The sequence below is a fragment of the Panthera tigris genome, chromosome C1 (assembly GCF_018350195.1).
Source record: "Panthera tigris isolate Pti1 chromosome C1, P.tigris_Pti1_mat1.1, whole genome shotgun sequence".
NCBI lineage: Eukaryota > Metazoa > Chordata > Mammalia > Carnivora > Felidae > Panthera > Panthera tigris.
Window position 1 is genome coordinate 175114601 of NC_056667.1, and position 23873 is coordinate 175138473.

Sequence of the window (23873 nt, forward strand, 5' to 3'; positions counted from 1 at the left end):
TAGGAGGTTATGGTATCACAAAAGCCAAGGGGGAGAAAAAACATTTTAAAGAGGAAGAACCTTACTGTTGAGAGGTAAGATGAGAATTGAAAAGCACCCACTGGATTTAGTGACATGGAGGGCTTTTGTGAACATATTTTTCTTTGAATTTCAAAGGATTTTACCTCTTACTACAAAACATTTAAGTAAAATGGAAAATAAACAAGAAATAGCTTATTTGATATCACAAAACTATTTTACACATTGACTGAATTTTTCAAATATTTAATATTTTCAATGTTATTTATTCTTCATTTATAAAGAAGTACTAATTTTTAATGGTCAGACATCCTGAATTAAAGAAATCTAGAATTGCCTAAAATGATACTTTTTAATGCTTATCTTGCTTATCTTTTATGATATAAAAGCTCCAAATAAACACTAAAAAGCTCCACAGATGGATATCAAAAAGATATGTTTTTAGATGGACATTTTAGACCTTGACCGCCTAAATAATTGTCCATACATTTTAGGTCCAACACCTCTACACCTGGCTGCACAGGCTTGCTCACTGGAAACAACCATCTGTCTACTCTGTTTCAAAGCTGATTACACACTTTCTGAAAAAAGAGGTTGGATGCCGATTCACTTTGCTGCTTTCTATGACAATATTGGCATCATCATTGCTCTCTGCAGGAAGGATCCTAGTTTGATAGAAGCAGAGGCGACAGCTGAGTAAGTTATTAAGCATTTGTAAAAACATAAACCTCTGCTTTCATGGCTTGCCCCAAACACTGACAGTAAAAGGAACGGTTGATATGATCCATGTGAAAGGCTATGTAAGGCTTACCCTCTGGTCCCTATCTTCTTCATCTACCACTTACCTCTACAATGTATAAAGAGAGAACTGCCATTGACCTATCCATGCTATCTGAAAGAATAAGAAGTAAACCCTAGGAAGTTTTTGCTAAACTTTTATTAGTGGTTTGGTTCCACAGAGCAGTTTATCAGGTTATTACTTAGTGCTCTGGAAGAAGCCTGAGACTAAGGAGGAGAAAAGTTGCTCTAAATTGGAATCTACCCAACCAGGAAACAGCACAAGATTATCAAAGGCTGTAGATTACCAGATTATCCAGACCAATGTGGATAGGCCTCAGATAACAGGAGAAACATCTAATGGTATACAGAAGAGAAACACATTAAAAAGAAGAAAATAACTATGGGGGCACCTGGCAGGCTCATTTGGTGGAGCATGTGACACTTGATCTCGGGGTTGTGAGTTCAAGCTCCACATTGGGTATAGAGATTACTTAAAAATAAAATCTTAAAAAACGTTTTTTTTTTTAAGAAGAAGAAAATAACTTTGAAATAGAGAAACACCCCAAATACAATTTCACAATTTAGCTTCTATTTCACAATTCTCTTTCAGAATTTAGCAGAGGACCAAACTTTAAGATGGAGGTGTAACTTCTCCTGAAGGGTACATTCTTGGTTATAATTGAAACACAAAGTTATCATTTTGAATCTGAACATGATTTAGGCATAGTTTCATTCAGATATTTCTGGGTCTTCAGATAACCTGGCCATTATGATTAAGTGAAGAAACTAATCCTCCCTCTAGGTTGGGGCAAAGATGTATGTAAAGAAAGCTTTCAGGAAACAATGGTCTCTGGCTAATAGTTTCTCTAAGAGACTCTGGAAAGAGCCATGGAATATAGAGACCCGAATCAGCTCTGCTCAGTCATATTGTGACAATGTCTTTGAGTGGAGCGGCACAATGATTAGTGGGTTGTAAAAGCTCAAACAATTGGATATCAGAGGTGGAAGTAAGAAGCTATCTGTGAACATAAGGAAAAAGGAAAGGGTTCATAGAGAGGACAATTACCGAGGTTGGGATCTGTGTGGAGCTAATGAAGAGTGCGACCATGCAGGTGTGTATGAATATGGAGCCCAAATGAAGGTATGACAAGGAACTGAGAGATCAGAACACAGATGGTAATTAGCATGGATGTTAAAGTCACAATCCAAGGGGCACGTTGGTGAGGCAGTTCAGGAGCTAAGATGCTGGAAGAGCACCCTGCAGGGCAGGGGGAATGGCAATATGGACCTGAAAAGAGAAATACAATTTATTGGGTAGTATGCTTTTCATGAGGAAAATCAGAGTGATAGTGTTAAAGTAGAAGTAATCTTTATTCCTACCACTGAATAGGATAAATAAAGCAATAGAACAGTCTTACTGAAGAACAAAAGGGAGAAAGTGAAGAGATGTTTACTCATAAAAGACAAGAGTTTCTCTGGGACCCAGGGAAAATGAGATAGAGGAGAGAGAGAGAGTTTGGGGGCTAACTGGGCAAAGGTGAAAGAAAGTTCAAGGACAGGCAGCAAGAGAAAGAGGGCTTCACAAAGAGAGAGGCATGGGTATAAGGATAAAAAGTAGGCATGTGACAGTGAAAAGAGAATGAGAGGGAAACTAGGTATCGAGACTGTGCTAAGCACCTTATTCATCCCTTACACTAACACTGTGAGCTGAGTGTTGTTATCCTCATTCCTCGACAGATGAAGACAATAACCCAATTTGCTTAAGGTCACACTGCTAGTGAGTAGATCTGTTAAGATACAATCAAAGCCACTGTGACAAACATATGCCAAAATATTGTAGTTTAAACAAGGTACACATGTAACCTTCCTCCTGTTGCTTCTTCACATGTGGCTTCCGTATCCTGATTCAAAATGCCTACTCTTGCTTTCATCGTTATGCCTGTATTTTAGCCATGAAGAGAAACAGAAATGCAAAGTAGTGGCATATTCCTTTTCTCTTTAGGGAATTGCCCAGGTCAGTTCTACTAACATCACATTGGCCAAACTTAGTCATTGGCCAATAGGTATCCATAAAGGAAGCTGGGATGTAATATTTGGCTGGACAGTCATGTGCCCAACCAAAGATCTTCAGTATCTAAGAAGCAGATAGTGAGATTTTTGAGAAAATCTGTTAGTTTCTGCCATGATGAGGAAGCTGGGATTTGAGAACTGGACATGAAGAATAAAGAAGTGGCTTGGAACACTCCCTGGGCTCAGTTTCACTATGTGTACAATGGGTTGATGATACTTGCCTTGCTGTTTCCTTCGCTCATAGAGTTGTAAGGATTAGATGAGGTGGTGTATTCTAAGAACTTTGAGCGTTATCAACTTCTAAACAAATTCTAAGGTGTGATAATTAAGTTGGGAGGAAAAGTAGGGGCAAATACTAAGGACAGCCAAGGCAAGGGAGGCAAATCTATTTATATGTGGAATATGTAGAATAATACCATGTACTGAAGAGAAGGTGATGATATGAATCAATATAAATCAGCCTTCCTCCAACAGCAATGTGGACGGCTTCGCAAGAAGTAAATTTGACACTGTACGTGTGCTTGATTATCATAATATGTTCCTTGATTTTTAGGAATCAGTGTACTCCACTGTTGCTTGCTGCCACTTCAGGAGCACTGGACACTATTCAATACCTATTTTCTCTTGGTGCTAACTGGAGAAAAACAGATATTAAAGGAAACAATATAATTCATTTATCAGTGCTAACCTTTCATACAGAGGTTCTCAAGCATATAATAGAGTTAAATATTCCTGAACTTCCGGTTTGGAAAACTTTGGTAGGTGAGTGCACAACACATAATCTCTTTATAAATAAATGTTCTGATTATTATTCAGCTTAATCATTGATACTCTGAAATAGAGCAAATAAAATAATACATGCATCATATTTTAAGCAGTTAAAATCAAAAACTGTTTAGTTAAAAGCAAGAATACAAATAATACTGAACTATATTTTGTGTGTTCAAAAGTACTTTTATTTCTAAATTAAAATCAAAGAATAATAACTCACACTGTACTTTACACAATTATATTTATTTTTATTTTCCAACTTCCTCCAAAAGTCCATCTATCCTCCTTTCTGTCAAAAAAGCAAATTAAAACAAGCAAAAAACAAGGAAAGAGGAAGAAAATTAATTAAAGTGAAGAAAACTCCCTCCAATTTATTCCTTCCTAATTTAAAAGACAGATTCAGGGGCGCCTGGGTGGCTCAGTTGGTTAAGTGTCAGATCCTTGATTTTGGCTCAGGTCCTGATCTCAGGGTGATGAGCTCAGGCCCTATATCAGGCTCCATGCTGAGTGTGGAGCCTGCTTAAGATTCTCTCTCTCCCTCTTTCTCTGCCCCTCCCTGGCTTGCATGCGTGTGTGTGCATACTCTAAAATAAAATAAAATAAAATAAAATAAAATAAAATAAAATAAAATAAAATAAAATAAATAAAACATAGATTCAGCGACATTTTCCCTCATATATTGATATATGTTTTATGAAAATTTTTGCTTGAGATGTTGCTCCAGATTTTTGTTTGGTCTAGCCTGAAATATTATAAGGATAAGGGTCTCTAGGCCAATTGAATGCACAAATCTGATTTTACTATCCCTCAAAACCCCACTTAAATTACACAGAATTTAACTAATAACATCAGCAACAGCAGGAAATAAGCTTTCAAGAGAAAACAGGAAAGGAGAAAATAGCAATAAAATGTTGGAAACAGGCAAGTCTTAGAATTTAGCAGACTAGACAAATCATCCCAAGCTGACAGTGGGAAATCTGAGGACCTCTCAGACTTACACCATAAATCCTCACTAGGCACTCTGACTGAGAGCACCAGGCTAGGCCAGAAAGACCGACAGATGCCAAGGCAGGAATTCTCCTCAACAAACAGGAAACTGGGAGTCTGCACCAAGAGAAAAGCAAAGGTGATTTCAAAGATGACAGCAAATGAAGTCCCCTAATGGAAACTGTGTTCCCGGGCCAAAGGGATGTGGGAGGAATTACCGACAGGTACAAAGAAAAACTAGGCAGATGGAATAAAATAAGGTTCCCAAGGAAGACAAAAGTAAGAAAGAGGACAAAACTGTAGTACGCTGCAATGCTTACCTGTGAATAATACCTGCATAGGCATTATAATAAGTATGGAATATTCATTTAACTAAATACTATAAATGTGGGGAAGGGGAGGGAGAGGGGGTGGCAGCAGAGTGGTGGAAGAGCTAACTTCTCATTTACCATAACATGAAGTCAGTCGATGATGTCCAAAATTGACAGAGCAAATGGTCATAGTGTATATAAGCATTTAGAAATATGGAGGTATATTGAAAGTCCAAAGTGGTTATATCTGGAGAGATGAACTCAGAAAAGAGGAGGGTAAAGAGAGACCAGAAAAGGATACTTCTATGTGGCTTCTTCTTGTACGATAGACGTTGTTTAGAAGGATATATGTTTATTTGCATTACCTCCACATGAATTTATAGTATAAATGCATTTAGGATTTTTTGAAGTTATCTTCTTCATACTCAGGAAATGTATAAAGCTTCCTATGTGCTTTAATAGATATTAAATTTTTATTGACAATAATGTAGTTTACTTTGCCATTCTTGAAAGCTTACGCTTAAATTTTATTGAACAACTGATTTCAGGCAAGAGAGAAGTGTACTGTTTCCCAAGTAAATTTGAACCATATGACCAGTCAATCCAAGTCATTCAGACCAAGTAGTAAACATTTCAGAATTTTTCTACTAACTGTATAGATTATAAACCTCAGAGATTATGGGCATTTGCAACCTGTTCAGCACCCCTCAGAAGGCCATGCACAGAGGGAATTTAATGAATGCATTTGGTGTAATAGTCGTTATCTCAACTCACAGCTTCACTTGGCCTATACAGAAGCAGATCAATCATTCCCTTCCCTCTTCTAAAATTACAATATGCGTTTTTCTGTTGAATGCTTACCAGAAATGTTGCAGTGTGAAAGCTATAAACGAAGGATGATGGCTGTGATGTCCTTGGAAGTAATTTGCTTAGCAAATGCTGGATACTGGAAATACATTTTGGATGCAGGTGACGTAAAATCCATTTACTGTCTTTTGCTTACACTATTTTATGTAGAGCTATAATTATATTCAATCGGTTTAAAATCTATTTTTAATTGTAGAGAAAACTTTTTAGTTGATTTTAAGTTTCTATTTTTCTTTTTTCCAAGGTTATTACCTTTACCTGACGATATATGTAAAATTTTTAATTCGAGTATAGTTGACACACAGTGTTACATTAGTTTCAGGTGTACAACATAGTGATTCAACAACTCTATACATTATGCTATACTTACCACAAGTGTAGCTACTGTCTGTCATTGTGCAATGCTATTACAATACCATTGACTAAATTCCCTACGCTGTGGCTTTTATTCCTGTGACATATTCATTCCATAACCGAAAGTCTGTGTCACTCACTCACACCTTTACCATTTTACCCATGTCTCCACCCCCTTCCCCTCTGGGAACCATCAGTTTGGCCTTGTATTTATAGGTCTGATTCTACTTTTTGTTTGTTTTATTTTTTAGATTCTACATATAAGTGAGATCATATGGTATTTGTCTTTCTCTGACAAACTTATATTTTATTTCTCATGTGGAAACTGCACACAATCAAAAAACTATATAAATTCTACTTCTCTAAAACTTTGTAAACTTAAAAATGATACTAAATTACTGTACTACATTTTATATTTACTTTAAATTAGAAATTATCCCTATTCTGTATTTACACAATTTATTTTTTAAATTAAAATGGGGCAGCTGGGATGGCTCAGTCTGTTAAGCGTCTGACTTCAGCTCAGGTCATGATCCCGCGGTTTGTGAGTTCGAGCCCCACGTCGGACTCTGTGCTGACAGCTCAGAGCCTGGAGCCTGCTTTAGATTCTGTGTCTCCCTCTCTCTCTGCTCCTCCCCCAGTGCAATCTGTCTCTGTCTCTGTCTCTCAACATTAAAAAAAATAGCAGGGTTTTGTGTATGTGTGTGTGTGTGTGTGTGTGTGTATGTGTGTGTGCTGAGCACCAGGTATTGTATGGAAGTGTTAAATCACTATATTTACAACTGAAACTAACATTACACTCTATATTAACTAACTGGAATTCAGATAAAAACTTTAAAAAATAGCAGTTTTTGTGTCAACCCTGGGTTTGTCACTAGCTCTGCATTTAGAATTTAAGTTAATTGCTCGCCCTCTATAACCCTAATTTCCTTGTTAATCAAATGATTCCTACCTCATTTGGTTGTTTTGAGAATAGCGCTTTCCAATATAACTTTCTGAAATGATGGAAACGTTCTATCTTCATTGTCTAATATGGTATCCACTACTCTAATGTGGATATTGGGCATACATAAGATGCTCCATAAATATTTGTTGAATGAATAAATAAATGAATAAAAAAATTACAAGTAGTACCCTAAAACTAACCATTAGTATTCCTAAAAACATGTACAAAAATCTGTGTCCAAAAGGTAAACCATAGATAAATAAGTCGTGAGGGAGGTATCATTTCAGGTAGATAAATAAATAAAGCCCTGATTATACAGTTATATTTTCCAACATTTCTTGTGTCTCCAGAGTGTGCTCTTTTCTTTCACAGTGAACTGATATAACAAACATCCGACTGAAGCCAATTTTCTTTTTTCACCATGCCCAGTGATTTCCATCCTTGAACCAATTATAATTAATGAAGCTAAGGTTGCTTTTTACTAGATTCAGCACTTTTTGTTTTTCAGTTGTTTGTAAAAACTATAGGTAAAAAAAATAAAATGCTCAAATAATTGTACAAATGCTGCCACACAAATGTAAAGAAATATCCAAAACTGAACTGTATCATGTGGTGGCTCAAAGAATTTATTCATCTATCATTTGAAGCTGAAAATCCATGGTTCCAAGGTGGCTTAGCGTTACCAACATGAAATAATAGGCTTGTGTGCTGTGTGAAAATCAGACGTGTGAACATGAGAGCTGCTTGAATTATGGAAAAGACAGACAGGTGAATTCATATGGTTTCAAATTATAATTTTATAAACATGTTATAGAATTATTTGCTAATTGTTCATATGGCGATGACCACAGCCATTATTTAAATCTTATCATGATAAATTAACTATAAATGGTTACAAATAATTCATGCTTTTTCTTGATTTCTTTATTGCAGGTACAATTCCTGCCTTAATTAATCTATTAAAATGTTCCAAAATAAAATTACAGTGCAAAACAGTTGGATTATTGAGTAATATCTCAACACATGCAAACATAGTGCATGCTATAGTAGAGGCGGGAGGCATTCCAGCTCTGATCAACCTACTGGTTTCTGATGAACCTGAACTACATTCTCGCTGTGCTGTCATTTTATATGACATTGCTCAACTTGAAAACAAGGATGTTATTGCCACATGTGTAAGTTCTTTTCATAGAATATCGTTTTGACTGACATTCCCTGGGTGTCTCAGTCGGTTAAGCATCTGACTTTGGCTCAGTTCATGATCTCATGGTTTGTGAGTTCCAGCCCTGTGTCGGGCTCTGTGCTGACAGCTCAGAGTCTGCAGCCTGCTTCTGTTCTGTGTCTCCTTCTCTCTCTGCTCCTCCCCTGCCTGTGCTCTGTCCCTCTGACTCTCAAAAATAAACAAACATCCAAAAAATTAAAAAAAAAGAAGCTAGAAAGGTACATACCCATTTATTATGCAGTGGTGAAATTCCCAGGAAGAAATCCAATCTCAAAGAAGATGGCAAAGAACAAACCTGCCACAATCCCATGAGTGCTAAAAGTAAACAAGAGCAAGATAGTACCAGAGCAAGCACAGCAAAGGACATGAGCTTCAGCAGAGGTATCCGGGTCCCCTCTTCCTTTCTCCCAAGCAACACAGTAGGCCCCAATGGATGCTATCCACACATTGGGTTTTTGATGTACCTGAAGAACCTCGAGCCTGAGAAACCTATCACTTTGGTAGCAACCAGTAAGCAAACCTGTTGTTTGTCTAAAGGGAAATGTTATCACCACACCTTTCAAGGTTACCGGCTACATAAAAATCCTGAGGCTTGGCCTAGGTGAAAGAGCTGGCATAGTCTTGATACGCTCCAACATGGGTAGGAATGCAAGAGGCCCAGGGAGGACTGTTTCTCAACAGAAATGATCACCTGAGATAACACAGAAGGCAGGGCAAGGGCCTACTTAGCTCTAGAGTGTGGTTGCTTCTTTTTGTTTATGAGAGGGTATTACAAGAAATCCTACCACTTTGGCTATTTTCTGTCCTGGCTGGAAAATGCAGTCCAACTGTACCAGAAAGTTATTTTCTGTGAACACCAAGCAATCTTTGCCATGCTGCATTTCCTCAAATGAAACCCACTATGTTGTGTCTGCTTATGCTTGATTTAAGATCTTTTATGAGATATTTATAAGATTATTTTTATTGTTTTCTTCAGTAGATGCTTCTTCACCATGGATTGAATAATTTAGCATCATAAAATGTACCTTTTTTGTCAAGTGTAATACTTTTTCCCTGAATTCTATATTGTCCAGAATTATGTTTGTGATGTTTCCTTTGCACTCTCATGTTTAATTTGGCTCTGCCCATCCTTTTTAACTTTTCTGAGTCATTTCCTGTTGGTTGGTTGGTTTGTTATCTTTGGGAAATATATTGGAAATATAGACACCCCAGACTCACCTCTAGAGTTAGTCTTTACTTATTTAGAATTTATAATCTCCAGTTAATCTAATAATTACCCAGACTTGGGATAAATGTGTCCCTTGAATCAACATATTTAGGTTATGCTTTGCCACTCACTTTGTGTTGAGTGTATGTATTGAGCTCATTTATACTCATTGACATGACATGTTTAATCTTTGTTCTGTCATAGTTTGTTATTACTATCTTTTTAACTTTAATCTATTGTGTGGTCAGTGTTTTCCTTCTCTTTTTATCTTTAAAGTGCAGGATTTACATGTCAACATTCATTACCTGTATTTCCTGGGACTTGGTATAACTTTTCAACATGTATATTCATCTTCTTTTATTTTTAGAATGCTTTCCTGAATTCATATCTTTAAGTATTTTTTTCTGTAATATTCTTTTAGTCCATTCACATGAGGACTTTTTGTAAGTTTATTAGATGGCAGATTCTATTCTAGATGTTGGGGTTATAACAGTGAACAAAACAAATAAAACCCCAGTTTCATGGAAATTGTATTCTACTTGGGAGTAGCAAGACCATGAGCAAAGCAAATAAAACAAACATATACGTTAGGTGAAAATAAGTGGTAAGGGGGGCAATAAAGCAGAGAAAGGGGAGAGGGGAGTGTGGTGAAAAATACTTCAATAAGTATTTGCATTTGAGTGCAGACTTAAAGTAGATGAGAAAGTGTGTCATGTTTTTCTGCTGGAAAGAGTATTCTAGGCTGAAGAAACAAGTGCAAAGTTAATGGAAGTTGGAATGTGCCTGGTATGTTCAAGAAGCAACAAGAAACCAAAAGTAGCTGAGGGGAGAGATACAGGAGATGCTCAGCTGGGTTGGGTAATGGTGGGCCACATCACGGTTGTATGGGCAATTGTCAGACACTGTGCTTTTGTTCTGAGTATGTTAAGCTATTGAATGATTTTGTTCTGGGAAGTTCTATGAAGAGATTTAGATCTACCCTCTATTGAAATAGGTGGGCAAGAGTGGATGTGTCAAGACTAATTCAAAGCTATTATAGTAATCCAGATGACAGATAAAGGTGTCTTGAACCAGGGTAATAAGAGTGAAAATGGTGAGAAGTGATCACATTCTGTATTATATATTTTTTAATGTTTATTTATTTTTGAGAGAGAGAGAGAGAGAGAGAGAGCGAGCAGGGGAGGGGCAGAGAGAGAGAGACACACACACAGAATCTGAAGCAGGCTCCAGGCTCTGAGCTGTCAGCACAGATCCCAATGTGGGGCTTGAACCCAAGAGCTGTGAAATCATGACTTGAGCCAAAGCCAGACGCCCGACCAAGTGAGCCACCCAATCGCCCCTACATTCTGTATTATATTTTGAAAGTTAAGTTCATCTGTGGGAAAGTTGAAAGATATGGAGGGACCTCAAAGGAGACTAAGAAGGAATGGCCAACAAGGTAGGAAGAAACCTGAAGAATCTGTATCAGCCAAATGAAGAAAGTGTTTCAAAGAGGAAAGAATGATCAATAGTGTCAAAGCTATTGTAAGGTGAAAGTCAAATACTGACCATTGCATTTATTTGCTTGAATTAAATGACCAGCTCTCTTTGGGAACACTAATTATTTGCATATTATATTACCTTTTCCTGCCTTACATAGCTATCATTTTTTCTCTCGTCCTTTTCCACTCATTGTTTCATTTTATTTCATTTTTTTTTCTTAATCCTGTCCTTGTCCCTTGCTATGTTTGTCAGCATTGTTTATTTTTGTGTGGATTACAGTTTGGCTTTTATATTTCTCCACATCTTTCCTGAGCTTTTCCAGCTCCCATTTCTTCTCCCCTATTTCAAAAATATCTTCCCTGAGCTCTGATGTATCTCCTGTGCACTCTTGTTTTATAGAAGTGATTGTTTCATTAATTTTTTTCATTGATAATAATGTACCACTTTAAGTTAAAATCTCATCTATTTTTGTGGAAATATTTTTTTGATGAACATTATCCATTTGTCGTAAGTTTTTCTACTTTTTTTCTTAAATATATTTGGACAGATGCTGTTCTAGTTCTGTTTTGATCATTACTCATCTTTGAATTAGGTTAAGTTCTTTCTCGTCCTGCTACTTGCAGGAAGTATATGTGGGAAAAGGTCCAGTTCTAGGCTAGCAAGCATACGACTTATGCCACAGAGTTGTATGCATGGGTTCTTCCAGCTTTACTTTTCCCTAAGCCAACAGAGACTGGTGCATAGTACCTCACAATGTAAGATTCTATTTCCTCCACAATGCGGAGTCCATCTCTTCCTTTTTACCTCACCGAGAGTCTACTTCTTCCAAACATATCTTGTCAGTATGATTCCTTGTCAATCCTTGCCTTCCTTCATTTTTGAAACATTATGCCAAATTGACCCAGGAAAGAGCCTGCTTCCATCCTGTATATACCCATTCCTATTATTTCAGACAGGGAATTGTGTATTTCTTTTTCTGCCCCTCAAGGTAAAGGCTCTCATTTTGGACAACTGTGGTCTGCCAGCATTTCCTATGGACAGTGGCCATGGGAGATCTCTCTAATTCTTGCTGGTAATTCACACAAACTTATTGTGGCTCAATATTACAGATGTCTCCTAACTTTATTGAAAATGAGGTTACATTTCTGTCTATCTTCCTTAGTATTCTTGCATTATTTCTGTTAGTAGAGAGAAATGCCACCTTTATTCCATTTAAAATTAGGAATTTATATTTAAAAATATTTTGTGTTGCACAAATATAATTACCAATTACCAGCACAATGTTTACAATGGCAAATATTTCCAAACTGGCAGTGTATTTAGTTGATCTTACTCAATTGCTTTACTTTTTAGACATTTATTAAATGTTACAGTGAACTTGTAGCCTTAACTTATTTTGCTGTAGAAGAGAATATTTTATGCTCAGAGTTAACTGTCATTTAATGTGACATGCCAGTAGAGACATTTGTTTATGGGCAACCATTCTCTCCTATGTAAGCAGATATTTATAGCAAGAAAGATTATAGACTTATGTTTTTAAATAAAGATTGCATAAATCTTAAATAATTCTATTGTAATTAATTTTTTTGTTTCCTTATCTTTAGAATGGAATCCCAGCTCTGATAAGTCTCTTGAAGTTAAACATAGAAAATGTGCTAGTAAATGTAATGAACTGTATACGGGTATTATGTATGGGAAATGAACAAAATCAAAGAGCAGTGAGAGACCATAAAGGCATCCAATATCTTATCACATTTCTGAGTTCAGATTCAGGTGAGCCTCGATTTCTATATTAAGTGGCTGGATATACTGAGTGAAGCAAATACAGGTTGGACTTGCCTTATATGAAGACATGTCCTGTTATTTTAGAGTGCATCTAGACATATATAATATAAACTAAACATCTCAAACACTCAAATTCAAACACCAAATTTATAAAAGGATTGACTCTGAAAGGTATAGTTTTTATAAAAAAAAAACCACTTTAACTTGATTTCTCTATAAATGGAAATACTGGCATAAATAATGAAAATCATGCAGTTAATATGCCCAGGGACTTGAGTAGATGACTCCTTGTATGCATAATACATATATTGCTCATTGGAACATTTTATAAGTTACAACAAAAACTTCAGGTTTTCTGTGAGATATTGGTATCAAAATTCAAAGTCATCATGTCTTTAAGCTAATTATCAGACTCTGAAGTACATATCAGTTCTAAGAACATCACAGGCTATGATGTACTGCAGGTACTCTCGCAGGTACTGCAAATGATCTCTTAGGTTCCATAAGTATTGTCTCATTCCAGTGAGCATACACATAACAGGGTAAGCTTCAAATCCATGGTTTTCCCCAAATTTGAGGGGATAAAAAATCAGGGAAAACCTTGTCCTTTTTTTTTTTTTTTAAAGGAAATAGAGCTTCCTGGGGAGCCTGGGTGGCTTAGCTGGTTAAGCATCTGACTCTTGATCTTGGCTCAGGTCATAATCGCAGTGTGTGAGTTTGAGCCCCACATGGGGCTCTGTGCGGACAGTGCCGAACCTGCTTGGGATTCTGTCTCTCCCTCTCTCTCTGCCACTTCCCCACTTGCTCTCTCTCTCTCTCTCTCTCTCTCTCTCTCTGTCTCTCTCAAAATAAATAAACTTTAAAAAGCTCTTTTAAAAAAAGTTTATTGAATACACCATAAAGGAGTGGCGGACAGGAGAGCAAAGGAGAGACTGTCTGCCAAGCTTGCCCGTTTGTCTTCCTGCTTAGTTTATCATCTTTCTGGTCTAGTTCTCTAGGAGTAAATACAGAAAAAAAAAATATGGATAAAGGGAAGAAAGAATGGAGAAGAAAATGGATAAAGGGGTTGTTGCAGAAGACTTTCTTTTACTTTAGAGCTTCAAAGTTAAGGAATTATCATCTTCTAAGAACCTCTCTCATATAGGGAAATCATTTGAAAGTCCTTTCCCTTCATCACAAATTCCTAAGGTCATCAGCTTGCCCTCCATCAGTAACTATGCTCTACTTTATCATTTTTAAGAATAGCATTAGAGATTATGTATAGAATCATCCAATCACTATGCACTATGTTGTACATCTGCAACTAATATAACATGGTATGCCAATTATACTTCAATTTAAAAAAGAATAGCATTAAAGAGAGCCAGCTTTTATGCATATTTTAGCCATAGAATTTCTACTTGTTTATAATTACTCTTTAGTTTATTCTTTGTGTTTTATCACCTAAAATTTAAATACAGGGACTACCTTTTCCCTATCCTTTTTCATCTTCCCAACCCCAGATGCTAGAACAAAGCACAAACTGCAGAGAGAATTTGAATGAATAATAAATACATTCACGAAAGAAACCTATAGAAATAAATTGTTGAAATTGTTTCTTTTGGTGCTCTTGCCTTATCTAAATGAAAGTAATTCATCCTACACTATAATCTATATTATCTCCTCATTCCAAGGAAGATAATTTTTGGGAAAAAAAAGGAAATTATTTTTTCTCCTTGTTTATAACTTATAAGTACTTCATTTATAATTTTAGTGCTTCAACAAGTAATTCTCCTGACCGTTAGCTGGTTTGGTAAGCTGTAGGGGATCACAAAGGAATTTTGTTAATTCCAATATCCTCTTAAACATTCTCAACCACTCTAAGATCTCATGCATTAAAGTAAAATGGCCCCAAAGCGGAGTCACATGCAGTTTCTTGAGACTATGGATTCATTAACATCTCCTTAGTCTTGACCCCTACCTCCAGGAGTTCCTCAACTTTTGCTGAGTTTGGTTTGTTTTAAGCCTTTGCTTCACCCATCTTTAGCTGCTTATTTCACACTCTTCCACATATGTGTGTGCCTGCATGCATATTCTCATTCCTACAATGCGTCAGATTTCATCTTTTCTGTGGCACACAGTTTTCCTGTTCTGTGCTATGAGGCCACCATGGCAATTGAAATATGTAACAGAAAGTATACAAAATACTTTTCAACTGCCAACTATCTGAGCAAAACTTAAAGAGCACCTCATCCTTCTTAGAATGATTATTCACACATTTCACTGCAGAAATGTTTTCTCCAGACTCTCCCGGATGTTATGTAATACATAATATATGCACTCATTATCTTCTAAAATCTGAAAATTTCGGAATTCTGTTTGCAAGAGTTTTAGATAAAGATTTCCTCTACCATTAAGCTTCTTTCACCTCTTTTTAAAAAATATTTTAAAAATGTTTACTTATTATTTTTGAGGGAGACAGAGCACGAGTGGGGGGTGTGGGGTGGGGCAGAGAGAGAGGGAGACAGACAATCTGAAGCAGGCTCCAGGCTCCAAGCTGTCAGCACAGAGCCAGACGGGGGGCTTGAACCCACGAATTCATGAGATCATGACTTAAGCCAAAGTCAGACACTTAACTGAGCCATCCAGGCACCTCTTCTTGCACCTAACTGTTAAAGTTGGGAGTTCCTTGGGCATCTGTTCTTGGTTTGCTGCTTTTCCTTTTTCTTTTCTTTTTCTTCTTTTCTCTTTTCTTTTTTCACACAGCACATTCTCTCAAGCAATTCTATTTACTCTTCAGAATTTTGTTATGGTTAGAATCTATTCTTTCTAGTCCTGTATCCAAATCCTTGACCTCTCCTCTGAGCTTTAGAGCTAGTTTGGATTATTGAGGAGCTAAGACAGCCCTTCTTCCTTTAGAAGAATTGATAATAAACACAGGAATCAAATAGAGATCAAAACTTCAGCCTTATTGCTTGCTTTGAGAAAATAGCAAACAAATAAAAACAGTGCCCAAAAGAACCCAAGGCATGCATTTGCAATGACTCATTTTCCAAGTTAAGAAATTATGTAACTCACTATTCCTTTTATGGGGGAAATGAGTAACATGCCTGAGTGGGATGTGAGAGAAGTAATTTCCACTTTTTGAACTGACATAGCAGTAAGGGGTAAGAGAAAGAATGATCCCCCCACATTCTCTTAATTTTATAACCTATTGGGCTTAACAACATTCCAAGTGTTACTAGAGTGATGTATGTAAAATGCAAATTGATCATATCTTTTCCCTCCTTTATTTTTTTTAAAGTTTATTTATTTATTTTGAGAGACAGCATGAGTGGGTGAGGGGCAGAGAGAGAGAGGAACACAGAGAATCCTAAGCAGGCTCCACATCATCAGCACAGAACCTGATATGGGGCTCGAACTCATGAAACTGTAAGATCATGAGGTGAGCTGAAACCAAGAGTCTGACACTTAACTGATTGACTGAGCCACCTGTCCCTCTTTACCTTCCTTTAAGTCATTCCCTAGCTCTTTGTCACCTAGGATAAAGTTCAACTTTCTATCATAGTCTATAAGTCCTTCTAACCTTCCAACTCCAAAGGGAAATGATCTTCCTATCACTCCCTTCCTGTCTTATTTTACTCTAAAGTAGTATGGAACCTACTGATATTTCATACTTCTGGCTTTTGGCTTGCTCCACAGGGTCAAGAACTTTTGTCTTGTTGGTTCATCACTGTTTCCCAGTGCCTAGGACAGTGCCTGGCATATAGTAGTTCCTCAATAAAGTATTTGCTGAAAAAACAAATGACTGAATGATGAAAATATTCATAGCAAAAAGTTAATATATTTGATATAAGTGATATATATAAATTCATATGAACAATAAGGGCTTGCTAGAGAGAGAAAACTAACCCAAATAGTCTATGAAAGAACAAATGCTGGATTGAGTCCGCCTGTTTGGATACAAAAATGACTTCTGTACATTTTTTGACTTTTTGAAACATATGTCTTACATATTAAAACACACACACACACACACACACACACACAGACACACACACACACACACTGGATCTATAAGTCTACCAGGGGGAAACTAAAATTGAAACCAAACAGAATCAACTGTATTTCAAATTGATGACATAAAGATTTTAAAAGAAGAAAAAATGAATACAAGTGAATTTTGACATAGCACTTCACTATATAGCCTCAGTCTAGGGGAATAAAAAAAACCTGCAAACATATCTTGAATTCTTCTTAGTGGATTTGTATTTCATAGTGACATAGATGAAACAGCTCTGAACTGTTAAAGTATTAAAAGTATTGTAGAAATGAACATGTGAATAAATATGTTGACAGTTTTGGGTTCTCACTGTGAAAAGAACTGTAAGAATGTAGGAAGGCAATAAAGAATCCTGTGAGGTTGGATTGGAATTGGAACATTGGAAATACATACATTTTCCTAATCTTGTCTAGTAAGAGTCTAGAAGAAATGATACTTAAGTAGCAATGAACACATCTAGTACTCAAATCTTGATTTTCTTTTTTTTTTTCCAACTTTTTTTTTTTTTAATTTATTTTTGGGACAGAGAGAGACAGAGCATGAACGGGGGAGGGGCAGAGAGAGAGGGAGACACAGAATCAGAAGCAGGCTCCAGGCTCCGAGCCATCAGCCCAGAGCCTGACGCGGGGCTCGAACTCACGGACCGCGAGATCGTGACCTGGCTGAAGTCGGACGCTTAACCGACTGCGCCACCCAGGCGCCCCTTTTTTTTTTTCAACGTTTTTTTTTTTATTTTTTTTATTTTTTTTTATTTATCAAATCTTGATTTCTAAGTACCATTCCTCATTAAAAGGAACCAGAACTTCTTGGAAAAATGGTTTATTTCAGGGGTAGAGCAGAGCAGGAATTGGTGAGTCTGAAACATACTGTGACAGAAAGTAAAAAAAAAGTTAAAAAAATGATGGATGTCTATCAATTGTTGCTAAATCTTGAGAGAGTTCTCAGATTTATTCTTGAAACTTTCCTGTAAGTTTTAAAGAGAACAAGTACAACTGGTTAAAAAGCATATATGAAATTGTGTAGTCTCACCAGTAACCAAAAATATGAAATAGGAGATACATTTTTTTGCCTACCAAATTAGCTAAATTTATGTATTTATTCTTAATGATAATATCTATATTTAAAAAGATAAAGCAACATTGAAACGCTCATACTCTGATTATGAAAGGCTAAGATGCAATGGTCAATTTTGGAAAGTAATTTAATGCGATATATTAAATTACTCCAGGAATTCCTGGGACACTATACTAAGGGAAGAAACAGGAAGGAAAAATACCTTATGTGCCAACATTTCTCCTAAACATTGTTTAAAACAGTGAAAAGCTGGAAACACCATGTATTTTTTTTTTTTTTTTTTTTTTTAATGTGAGGTTTTCCTACCACTCAGTGTGCCTGACTGGCTCAGTCAGTTAGGGGTCCGGCTCTTGATTTTGGTTCATGGTTCATAAGATTGAGCCATGTGCTATCAGTCAGGAGCCTGCTTGGGATTGTCTCTCTTCCTTTCTCTCTGCCCCTCTCCCATTCACACTTGTTCTCTCTCAAAATAAATAAATAAACTTAAAAAAATGTGAATGGCTAAGGAAATGTAATACATTCATTAATGAATATTTGGGAGACAATGTTCATAAAGAAAGGGAACATGTTTTACTTGTAAATTAAAATGCAGGATATTGTGCTTACAGTACAACTATATAAAATATGTCCAGAACATTATTTAAATATGTCTTTTCACTTAAAAAGTGAATGAGAATAGGGCACCTGGGTGGCTCAGTTGGTTAAGTGTCCAACTCTTGAACTCTGCTCAGGTCATGATCTCAGGGTTTGTGAGTTCGATCCCCATATCAGGCTCTGTACTCTTAGCACAGAGCCTGCTTGGACTTTTCTCTCTCTCTGCCCCTCCCCTGCTCTCTCTCTCTCTCTTTCTCTCTCTCTCTCAGAATAAATAAGTAGGCTTTTTTTAAAAAAATAAAAGTGAATGAGATTAAACAAAATATTTGTGTTTGGGTGGTGAGAATCTGGATGGTTTTATTTCTATTTTTCTTTATTTTCTAAATTTTTACACACTCTATAAGTTTGATTCTATGAGAATCCAATGATAAGTTGCATTTTTAAAATATTTTTAAAAGATTTATTTAACTGTTCCTTGGATTGATTTGAAGATGTGTTGAAGGCTGTATCTTGTGCAACGATTGCTGAGGTGGCACGTGACAACAGGGAAGTTCAGAACGCTATGGCTTCAGAGGGAGCCATTCCTCCTCTGGTGGCCCTTTTTAAACGGAAACACCTTAGTGTCCAAGTGAAGGGTGCAATGGCTGTGGAATCACTGGCGAGTTACAACCCATGTATACAGAGAGAATTTCTGGAAAAATCATTAAGTAAATATCTTTTAAAACTCCTCAAGGTAGGAATTTTTATGATTACTTGTCATTTTTCTTAGACAAAGTATTCAATATTGAATTTTGTAAAGTGAAAAGAAAACTAAAACCAATTCTAGAATAAACATTTTATAAAACATTCCTACAGTGTTCAATCAATGCTCATTGAAAGAATGGAATATATTTTTTTAATAGGCATTTCAAATAGATGTTAAGGAACAAGGAGCTGTAGCCCTTTGGGCCTTGGCAGGACAAACCCTGAAACAACAGAAGTATATGGCAGAACAGATTGGATACAACTTTATAATAAATATGCTTTTGTCACCATCAGCTAAAATGCAGTATGTTGGTGAGTTCTTTTCTATGCATCCATTTGCACAATGTAAAGCAGCACACTGAAGTGTCGGACGTGTTTCTTGCTTTTCTTTACCAGGAGGTGAAGCAGTCATAGCTCTAAGTAAGGACAGCAGGATGCATCAAAATCAAATATGTGAAGGAAATGGAATTGCACCATTGGTTCGCTTACTAAGGATCAATAAAATAGCTGAAGGCACACTTCTGAGTGTCATCAGAGCAGTGGGGTCCATTTGTATTGGTTTGTAATTATTTCCTCAATTTTTAAAATATCAATAAGATTCTTCCCTTCCTCTCTGTCCCCATTGATAGCGCCTTAAATCATATTTAATTTATTCAAGGATTACCATTTTTTTTATTTCTCCAAGACCTTAATGAGTAAAAGTGGTATAATTAATAATTTTATATCCATTTTTCCCTTTAACTCTGGTTATAAAGGGTAATGAGAACAATGATCCTTGGCTATTTTGAGTTAAAAGAATCTCTTTTTTTTTTTTTGAGTGTAAGAGGAAAACATTTCTTCTTTTGAATCTCAAGAACTGTATGTTTTATACGGATTTTTAATGTTGGGGCACATTTTTCAATTCCAGTCTTTTTCCATAATGATTCTTTCTTTATAAAGTGGCCAGTAGGTCTAGTTGTTCCTTTGATTGCAAAGGAGTTAACCTTTTGGGATATCTGTAAAAGTGCTGTCAGTGGTTGATCAACCAAAAATAAAAAATTTGGGTTCTTTGCTGACCTTCATGAATGTGTGGGGCTGACTGTAGACTGTTTCTTATAGATAAGAAAAAAAGCCCTTTTTTTTTTCTAGTTGATTGTATTTCCTCAAAAAATAGTCTAGCTGAATGAAGAATGTAGGAATTGGTTCCAAAAAGATTTGTTTCTCCTTACTTGAAAAAACTACCTTGCAGAAATTCATTAAACTCCAAGGCAATCAGTCAGACAAAATAATGTGCCTTTTTTCAGTCCAAACCTCTGGTATAAATTATAGATCTTTCTAAAATTTTAATAGATGATAACATATACACAAAGATACCTTGTGTGTGTGCGCTCATGTGCAATTGCTTCTCATTAGTTCACTTCAAAGCTGTCTACATTTGCCATAGACAAAGGATTCTCCAGTAGAACTACAGAAGAAAACTCATTTCAAATTTACTAGTTTAGACTGGTTATACACACACACACACACCTTCTTTTTTCTTCCTTATCATGTTCATGTTTTCTTCTATGGTCTTGAACATATGTAACATATTTAAAATGGCTGTTTTAACTTCTCTGTAACTAGTTCTAGCATCTATATAATCTCTGGGTCTCTTTCTATTGGTTGATTTTTTTTTCTTGATTATGAACCATATTTTCCTACTTCTTTACATACCTAGAAAAATTTAAATGTGGGTGTTTAAAGACTTACTGACATAATTTACATACAATAAAATATTTAAATAAAATATATAATAGCATAAAATATAAACATACATTCAACTGGGGGTGTCTGGGTGGCTCAGTTGGTTAAGCATCTGACTCTTGATTTTGACTCAGGTCATGATCTCACAATTTGTGAGATTGAGTGCCACATCAGGCTCCGTGCTGTCAGCACAGAGACTGCTTAGGATTCTTCTTCCCTCTCTCTGCCCTTCCCCTGTGCATGCTGTCTCAAAATAAATAAAAAATACATTAAACTGTACAATTTGATGAATTTTGACATATGCTTTCAGCTGTATATCCATCACCACAATCAAATAAATGAACATAACCATCACCCCCAATGGTTTCATTGTGTACCTTTGTAATCCCTCCCTCTTTATACTCCCATTCCCAGAGAACCACTGATCTGTTTTCTATCATTATAGATTAGTTTGTATTTTCTAGAATTTTATGTAGATGGATATACAGGTATACTTTTTTTCTTGCTTCTTTCACTCAACAGTTATTTTGATATTTATGCATATTATTTTGTATATCAATAGTTCACTTTTATAATGCTGAGTAGTATTCCATTGTATGGTATGATGGATAATTTTATGCCTTATGATATACATACTTATTACCTACCTACCTAACTACCTACATACATATCTTGTTGGTTCTGTTTTTCTGGAAAATCCTGATTAATACAAATGGATATTCTGTGATTTGTTTATCCATGCACCCACTGATGGACATTTAGATTGTTTACAGTTTCTTGCTATTGTAAATAAAACTGCTATGAACATTTGTGTTTAAGTTTTTGTACAGACACAAATATTTTCATCTTTGGGGGGTAAACACCTAAAAGTAGGATTGCTGGATCATATGGGAGGTGTTTGTTTAACTTTTAAACTGCCAGATGGTTTTTCAACATTGTGTTTTAACTTTGCATTCCTCCTAGCAGTGTGTGAGAATCCAGGAGCTTCACATACTCGCCATCACTTACTATTAGGATTTTAGCCATTGTAGTTAGTGGGTGTGCAGTAAATCTCATTGTGGTTTTAACTTGCATTTCCCTAATGATTAGTGATGCAGAACATCTTTTCATGTGCTCATTTGCCATTTGTATATCCTCTTTGGTAAAGTGTCTGTTCAGATATCTTGCCCATTTTAAAAATTGTGATGTCTTATTGAGTTGTAAGCATTCCTTATATATTCTAGATACAAATTCTCTGTTAGATGTATGTTTAGCATATATTTTTCCCAGTCTGGGTGGGTCCTTCCATTTTTGGGACAGGGTCTTTTTTATTTTTTTATTTTTTTTAATGTTCATTTTTGAGAGAGAGGGAGAGAGAGAGAGCGAGCATATGTGAGATGGGGGAAGGGCAGAGAGCGAGGGAGACAGAGGATCAGAAGCGGGCTCTGCACTGACAGCACTAACAGCAGAGAGCCTGAAGCAAGGGCTCAAACTCATGAACTGCGAGATCATTACCTGAGCTGAAATCAGACGCTTAACCAACTGAGTCACACAGGTGCCCCTGTAACAGGGTCCTTTGAAGAGCAAAAGTTTTTAATTTTGATTAAGTCCAGTTTATTGATATTGAAAATTTTTTAGTTCATAAGTTTTGTGTTCTCTTTAAGAAACCTCTGCCAAACTCAAGATCATAAAGGCTTTCTGTTCTCCTCTATGTTTAGATGTATGATCCATATAAGTTAATTTTTGCATATGGCTGACATTTATTATTTTTTTTTGCATATGGCTATCCAATTGCTTTAGCCCATTTATTGAAAAGATTATCTTTTCCTCCACTGAATTTTTGTGGGTCTATTTCTGGACTTTTTATTCCATTCTATTTACATATTTGTCTATCTTTATGCTATACTCATTCACTGTCTTAATCATTGGAAGTTTACAGTAAATCTGGAAAGCAGGAAGTATAAGTCCTTCAACTTTGCTATTCTTTTTCAAAGTTGTTTCAAAGTCTCCCAATCCATAAACACAGCATATCTCTCTACTTGCTTAGGTCTTCTTTAATATATCTCAGCAATGATTCCTAGTTTCCAATACACAGTTTTTGTACACATTTTATCTTAGGTATTATTTTTAAGTCATGCATAATAAACTTTGATTGAATGCTGGACATTGTGAGTTGTAAACTGATAGATGCTGGATTTTATGGTCTTCCTGTAAACAGTTAGGTTCTGTTCTGGCATGTGATTATCTTACTTGGGATCAGTTTGATCCTTTTTCAGCTAGCTTTCAAGCTTTGTTAGCACAAGTCTAGAGTAGCCTTTACTCTGGAACTAACTTAACTCCACCATTAGGATGATATAGTTCCAAGGACTCAATTCCTTGTATAATCCCTTGAGTTATGACATATCTGAACTCTGGCCATAGAACACAAACCATTCTTAGCCCTGTGTGAGCTGTGAGAATTGTTCAGCTTACTTCTTATAGTGGTTCTTTTCCCAACCTAATGGAGTTTCATCTCATTATTAACATGTGAAAATTCAAAGATTTGAGGGTATTCTTCTTTTCACACCACCATCATTTTATCATAATCATTATTATTAAAGCTATTCATTCTGAGGGGACCTACCTACAGCATCTTAACGCTGGGAAATCTCCCTGCTTACTCCTTTTCCACCTACTCTGAAGTGAGCAATCCCCTTTCTGTGATTCCAGTGTATTTTTCTAAACCTCTGTTAAAGCACTTACCGCATGTATATAGTTGCTTCCCCTATAAACTCCTTGGGGGCAGACATTCTAATTTCTCTTTTTAGTCCTAATTCCTACCTCAATTCCTGGTACATTAGGCATTCAATATCTGTCAGCTGAATCAAGACTATTCATGTGGGGCCCCTGGGTGGCTAAGTCAGTTAAGTGTCTGACTC

The 23873-nt window shown here is 36.2% G+C and overlaps 1 protein-coding gene across 8 annotated transcripts in view; it reads left to right on the plus strand.

The window, feature by feature from the left end:
- Positions 1–23873, plus strand: part of ANKAR (ankyrin and armadillo repeat containing) — a 72213-nt gene that overhangs the window by 28662 nt on the left and 19678 nt on the right. For 5 of the 8 annotated variants that reach the window (XM_042994894.1, XM_042994899.1, XM_042994896.1 and 2 more), the window contains 8 exons: positions 513–714; positions 3422–3630; positions 5802–5906; positions 8038–8279; positions 12620–12788; positions 19002–19243; positions 19413–19566; positions 19651–19812. In XM_042994894.1, the coding sequence (XP_042850828.1) occupies positions 513–714; positions 3422–3630; positions 5802–5906; positions 8038–8279; positions 12620–12788; positions 19002–19243; positions 19413–19566; positions 19651–19812 (1485 nt within the window). The remainder of the gene's footprint in view (positions 1–512; positions 715–3421; positions 3631–5801; positions 5907–8037; positions 8280–12619; positions 12789–19001; positions 19244–19412; positions 19567–19650; positions 19813–23873) is intronic. The other 3 variants (XM_042994895.1, XM_042994897.1, XM_042994898.1) reach the window with 3 other exon arrangements.